This window comes from Nerophis ophidion, linkage group LG02 (assembly GCF_033978795.1).
Source record: "Nerophis ophidion isolate RoL-2023_Sa linkage group LG02, RoL_Noph_v1.0, whole genome shotgun sequence".
In the NCBI taxonomy this organism is placed as follows: Eukaryota; Metazoa; Chordata; class Actinopteri; order Syngnathiformes; family Syngnathidae; genus Nerophis; species Nerophis ophidion.
In genome coordinates, this window is record NC_084612.1 from 2,551,801 (window position 1) to 2,558,458 (window position 6,658).

Sequence of the window (6,658 nt, forward strand, 5' to 3'; positions counted from 1 at the left end):
TGGCCTATGTTCCTCTCAGTAGGATGTAGTTTTAGTCCCTACCCAAGCCAGGGACTATCCAAGGCCTATGTTGCCCTCTCTAGGATGTAGTTTTAGTCCCTACCAAAGCGAGGTCCTATCCACTGGCCTATGTTCCTCCCTCTCGGACGTGGTTTTAGTCCCTACCAAATGCTAGGTCTATCCACTGGCCTATGTTCCTCTCAGTAGGATGTAGTTTTAGTCCCTACCCAAGCCAGGGACTATCCAAGGCCTATGTTGCTCTCTCTAGGACATAGTTTTAGTCCCTAGCAAACCTAGGTTCTATCCACTGGCCTATGTTCCTCTCAGTAGGACGTAGTTTTAGTAACTACCCAAGCTAGGTTCTATCCACTGGCCTATGTTCCTCTCAGTAGGACGTAGTTTTAGTCCCTACCCAAGCTAGGTTCTATCCAAGGCCAATGTTGCTCTCACTAGGACGTAGCTTTAGTCCCTATTAAAGCTAGGTTCTATCCACTGGCCTATGTCCTCCTCTCAGTAGGACGTAGTTTTAGTAACTACCCAAGTTAGGTTCTATCTAAGGCCTGTGTTGCTCTCCAGGATGTAGTTTTAGTCCCTACCAAAGCTAGGTTCTATCCACTGGCCTATGTTCCTCTCAGTAGGATGTAGTTTTAGTCCCTACCCAAGTTAGGTACTATCTAAGGCCTATGTTGCTCTCTAGGATGTAGTTTTAGTCCCTACCAAAGCTAGGTTCTATCCACTGGCCTATGTTCCTCTCAGTAGGACGTAGTTTTAGTCCCTACCCAAGCTAGGTTCTATCCAAGGCCAATGTTGCTCTCACTAGGACGTAGCTTTAGTCCCTATTAAAGCTAGGTTCTATCCACTGGCCTATGTCCTCCTCTCAGTAGGACGTAGTTTTAGTAACTACCCAAGTTAGGGTCTATCTAAGGCCTGTGTTGCTCTCCAGGATGTAGTTTTAGTCCCTACCAAAGCTAGGTTCTATCCACTGGCCTATGTTCCTCTCAGTAGGATGTAGTTTTAGTCCCTACCCAAGTTAGGTACTATCTAAGGCCTATGTTGCTCTCTAGGATGTAGTTTTAGTCCCTACCCAAGCTAGGTTCTATCCAAGGGCTATGTTGCTCTCTCTCGGACGTAGTTTTAGTTCCTACCAAAACTAGGTTCTATCCACTGGCCTATGTTCCTCTCTCTCGGATGTAGTTTTAGTCTCTACCCAAGTTAGGTTCTATCCAAGGCCTATGTCCTTCTCTCTCGGACGTAGTTTTAGTCCCTACCAAAGCTTTGTTCTATTAACTGGCCTATGTTCCTCTCTCTAGGATGTCGTTTTAGTCCCTACCCAAGCTAGGTACTATCCATGGCCGATGTTGCTCTCTCTAGGACGTAGTTATAGTCCCTACCAAAGCTTGGTTCTATCCACTGGTCTAAGTTCCTCTCTCTGGGACGTAGTTTTAGTCCCTACCCAAACTAGGTACTATCCATGGCTGATTTTGCGCTCTCTAGGACGTAGTTATAGTCCCTACCAAAGCTGGGTCTATCCACTGGCCTATGTTCCTCTCGGTAGGACGTAGTTTTAGTCCCTACCAAAGCTACGTCCTATCCACTGGCCTATGTTCCTCTCTCTAGGATGTAGTTTTAGTCCCTACCCTAGCTAGGGACTATCCAAGGCCTATGTTGCTCTCCCTAGGATGTAGTTTTAGTCCCTACCAAAGCTAGGTTCTATCCACTGACCTATTTTCCTCTCAGTAGGACGTAGTTTTAGTTCCTACCCAAGTTAGGTTCCATCCACTGGTCTATGTTCCCCTCTGGGACCTAGTTCTAGTCTTTACATTAGTTCCCATCCTGTGTTTTTCGTCCCTGGACTTTGGTGCGTAGGGTTGTTCATCATGCATGTTGGGATGTTGATGGTATGATCCCCCCACTGACCATCCCACAGTCTGCGTTCACTACATATACTTCAGGGTGTTCGTCCGAAACGGAAACCCGCAGTCTGGCTGAGATGGAAGGTTCCATCGTGAAGAGCAACACAAGTTTCTACCACATCCAGAAACTTTTGGATCGAGGAACCAGCAGCCACGTCTTCAGATGTAGCAACTTGGGAACGGCAAAGAACATGGCCCTGAAAGTCCACAAAAACTATGCCTTATTTGAAAATGAGGTTGGTGCGTCAAGCGTCTTTGATGGTCTCAGTGAAAGATAGAACCTGTGGAACATGTGATGCGGTCTGCCATATATAGATCGACATGCAGGAGATCGTGAGCGTGCTGGACCCGGAAAAGAAGAGCATCGTGGAGTTTATCGAGACGTTTACCTTCAATGGACACCCTTGTCTGGTCTTTGAGCTGCTGGACACCAGCTTGTTCAGCATGGTCTACGACAAACGCTGGAAGACCTTCTCGCCCAACGACATCCGACCCGTTGCCCAGCAGGTAGAACACACACATTAAAAGGTTCTTAGTTAAGAATAGCTCGTCAGTCAAATCTTTGACACTTCTCCAGCTGCTGACGGCCTTTGATGCTCTCAAGAGCATCGGCGTGATCCACACGGACCTGAAGTCGGACAACATCATGCTGGTCAACCATGCAATTCAGCCCTTCAGGGTTAAGCTCATCGACTTCGGCTTGTCCATCACCACTTCGGAAGCGCCGCTCAGTTACGGCGTGGCCCTGCAGCCCATGGGCAACAGGTCTGTAGAACAGATCCCCTTTTTGTTACCTCCAGTCTTTCATCAAGTTACATGACTCTGCTGTCAACAGGGCACCCGAAGTCGCTCTGGGTCTTCCCTTCGCCGAAGCCATCGACATGTGGTCTCTGGGCTGCGTCCTGTCCTTCTTGTACCTCGGCAACTACCTCTTTTTGGCTAACTCCAACTACAACATGGTCAGTCGATATCACCTACGATCCGTGAAGACTTGATGTCAGGTGACGTTGTGTGCACTACTTGTGGACTTGTCTCTACAGCTGCGCAGCATGGTTGAGGTCGTAGGACGTATTCCTGACCATCTCCTTAGCGCCAGCAAAAACACTCACAAATATTTCAAGAGGAGCAACAGAGACATTGACGGCGATCACCCAAAGTGGCGACTGATGGTACGGTCTTCTGGACATTTGTCTTTGAGGAAGCTGCATGACTGACGTGAGTTGTGTTCGTCTCCACTGCAGACGGAGAAGGAGTACCAGGACAAAACTGGCGTCCGTCCTGATGCATTGCCGTGGTCTTTCAAATGTTTGGACGACCTGATCAAAGTAAGTCCGATAACGTTAAGAAAACACTAAATTATGCGATCCTGTGACCATGACAAACTGTTTGGGAATGCCTCTAGCTTAACCCGCAGGTGAACGATCCCATTGAGTTGGAGGACCGTAAGGCCTTTGTGGACCTCCTCACGTGTCTTCTCCATATGGACCCTGAGCGGAGGATCACCCCTGAGGAGGCTCTTAAGCACCCCTTCCTGACCATGAGCCACCTGAGTGAGCACCGGAACAGCAGCTTATAGTGAGTCCAACAAGATCCAGATCTTTTGATAGAACCTGGAGACCAGAAGTCATTCTAAGCAGGGAATGTCTCCATTTTTGACTGTGTTGTTTCAGTGTGGCGGATAGCTTTGACAAGATGAAATTCTGCCCAGCCAATTACTTCCACAAGGACCCCATTGACCCTAAACCTGACGTTGGTCTTATCACCGACCCAAAGAACTGGCGGCAAAAGTTCTGTCAACTTTTCAGGACTAAAAAAAGGACAGAAGAACCTGTTCCGCATGTCAAGCTGAAGACCTGGTTGCAGAACCTTTGTCAGACCAACAGCAGACCTGGTCCGCCGGAAAAAGGTCTCGAATCCCCTGGTCTATGTCCACGGCAGCAGTCCAAAAAAACCTGGTGCAAAACAATCCGGCATTTCTTTCGAAGGAACCAGATCGGTCCAGAACTGGAACACCAAAGCCACATCAAACCTGACCACAACAACCAGACACCGCAAGTTAAAAACGACGGGTCATCGAATGTTAAAAAGGACGAGTCACAGAGAGATAAAAAGGACCAGTCGGCAGCAGCAAAAAAAAGGGCCAAAGTTGACTTGAAGACAACTCGGGTGGCGACTAAAAGGCGCAGGGACATGACCTTTGACATGAACTACCTCAACTACCTGCGCTCGGATGTCAACCAGAAACCCAGAAAGTCCGACACTTTGGAGAACCTCTGACCTCAGCTACCTCTCAGATGAGATCACCTTGACCTCGGCTACCTCATCATTTGCACAAGCGACCGACGGAACGCCCGAGACTGTTCCGTAGCAGGACTTGTTTCTCAAGGAGCACTTTATTGGACCAAAGCAAGTTTACCTCAAAGCACAGGTTCTTTGAATTGAATACCCATTGAATACACAATGGGTAAAGAACCAGTCTAGCACCTTTAGGACCAATGTTGTACCAGTTTATAACCTACACAGTATTCTATTATTATATAATTATAATTAGGTGCGGCTCGGTTGGGTCTACATGGACTCTTATCTTGGTTCTAATTGCCGGTTTTAATGACGCAGAAAGTTCTAGTCCCTGCAGGTGATGTGACTGGTGTCTGTTGACAGACCTAAGAGCACCGTGGTTGGGCTTCCTACAAGAACCCGACAGAACTTTGGTGTTGGATAAATCACAGCTCATCTTCCTCGCCAACGCGGTTCAAATAAATATTCATGACCTATTGAAATGTACGCACATCAGCCAGGTGGTAAGCGCACCACAGCAATTCCGCTTTGTGCCTGTCTCTGCTCTTTGCTCTTCTTTCAGTGTGCCGATGGACCCAGCAAGCACCGCCACAATCCTGAGAACCGGACCGTTTGTCAGAAGCATCGTACTCTGCAAAGGGGAAGTACTCTCAAGTCCACTTTTTTTTTCTATTTGCAGCTGATATTGATCTACATTTGGACTATTAGTACGCATAAGATGTAGTTTTAGTCCCTACCCAAGCTAGGTTCTATCCAAGGCCTATGTTGCTCTCTCTAGGACGTAGTTTTAGTCCCTACCCAAGCTAGGTTCTATCCAAGGGCTATGTTGCTCTCTCTCGGACGTAGTTTTAGTCCCTACCAAAACTAGGTTCTATCCACTGGCCTATGTTCCTCTCTCTCGGATGTAGTTTTAGTCTCTACCCAAGTTAGGTTCTATCCAAGGCCTATGTCCTTCTCTCTCGGACGTAGTTTTAGTCCCTACCAAAGCTTTGTTCTATTAACTGGCCTATGTTCCTCTCTCTAGGATGTCGTTTTAGTCCCTACCCAAGCTAGGTACTATCCATGGCCGATGTTGCTCTCTCTAGGACGTAGTTATAATTCTCCCGCCCCTTGGTTATGGCCCTCCTACTCCGAGATGCGAATGTTCCAGGTTTTTAGTTAGCCAGTCTTAAGTAGGTCTAAGGACTGATTCTTCAGTAATTTTAGACCCTGGTTTTAGCTGGTCCTCATTTACCACAGAGACAGCGGAGGCATAGAGGCAAGACCTGCAAAATTTAGGTACACTTCCGTCCAAATGATAAGGTTCCGATAAAATGAAAACACTTTTAGCCTAAATTTGAGGTAATATAAAGTACAAATGAGGCCACAGTTGTCTGTGCAGCTAAAATCCACATTTTGCCAAAACGTTCGGCTAAAATAAGGGACGGGGCGACATCACCTTCCCATTTAAGTCAGTATTAAACAGGGGTCTCAAACTCAATTTACCTGGGGGCCACTGGATGCAGAAACTGGGTGAGGCTGGGCCGCGGGAAAAGATTTCTTTAAAAATCTAATATGCACTTTTTAACAAAATCACCTTCTTTGAGTGGCTTTCCCGCCCCACGATCTTTCCGGGAAACACCTCAAATTCAGTGCACCTCCCAACAATCTCCCGGTTTTCGCCCGGACAACAACATCCTTGGCGTGCCGTGTTGCCATTGCCTTTAGTGTCCTCTACCGTACAGTCTGCCGTCTCGTCTGCTTACCCACCATTTTTAATTTTCCTGAAGGAACTCACCTGAAGGAATCAATAAAGTACTATCTATCTATCATACAAATAGTCACATTGTAAGGGTCTTCTGCAGACTCACAGAAGTGACTGCAAGACATACTTGGTCAACAGCCACACAGGTCACACTGAGGGTGGCCGTATAAACGACTTTTTCACTCTTACAAATATGCGCCACACTGTGAACCCACACCATACAAGATTGACAAACACATTTTGGGAGAACATTCGCACCGTAACACAACATAACAAATACCCAGAACCCAATGCAGCCCTAACTCTTACGGGCTACAATAGGGAGCGGGGTTGGGGGGAGGGGGTGTATATTGTAGCCCGGAAGTGTTAGGGCTGCATTGGGTACTGGGTATTTGTTATGTTGTGTTACGGTGAGGATCTTCTCCCAAAATGTGTTTGTCATTCTTGTTTGGTGTGGGTTCACAGTGTGGCACATATTTGTAACAGTGTTAAAATTGTTTATACAGCCACCCTCAGTGTGACCTGTGTGGCTGTTGATCAACTATGTCTTGCTGCGTTTTAGAGAAGTCAAGTACAACATGTGGCTGGGCTGGAATGTTTTCTTTTACAGGTTGTAGAGGACGTTAAAGGCATTGCATTGCCTCCACGGTGCCCCCTTGACAATGTTGTTGGGGTGTAATTCAGGAGAAAGATTACACCTGGA

General features: G+C 47.2%; 1 protein-coding gene across 1 annotated transcript; it reads left to right on the forward strand.

The window, feature by feature from the left end:
• The first annotated feature begins 219 nt into the window (after window positions 1–219).
• On the forward strand, window positions 220–6,090 carry LOC133535937 (homeodomain-interacting protein kinase 2-like). The gene is made up of 8 exons (XM_061876019.1): window positions 220–2,149; window positions 2,229–2,420; window positions 2,491–2,678; window positions 2,749–2,872; window positions 2,954–3,082; window positions 3,155–3,238; window positions 3,316–3,488; window positions 3,584–6,090. The coding sequence occupies exons 1-8, from the start codon at window positions 1,901–1,903 to the stop codon at window positions 4,188–4,190; spliced, it is 1,746 nt and encodes a 581-aa protein (XP_061732003.1). The 5' UTR covers window positions 220–1,900; the 3' UTR covers window positions 4,191–6,090.
• The last annotated feature ends 568 nt before the right edge of the window (window positions 6,091–6,658 follow it).

Bases quoted from the DNA above. Each gene is read 5' to 3' on its own strand.
- LOC133535937 (XM_061876019.1), top strand. From the start codon at position 1,901: ATGATCCCCCCACTGACCATCCCACAGTCTGCGTTCACTACATATACT. The intron at 2,150-2,228 runs GTTGGTGCGTCA...TGCCATATATAG, and splicing joins ATGCCTTATTTGAAAATGAG to ATCGACATGCAGGAGATCGT. The intron at 2,873-2,953 runs GTCAGTCGATAT...TTGTCTCTACAG, and splicing joins CTAACTCCAACTACAACATG to CTGCGCAGCATGGTTGAGGT.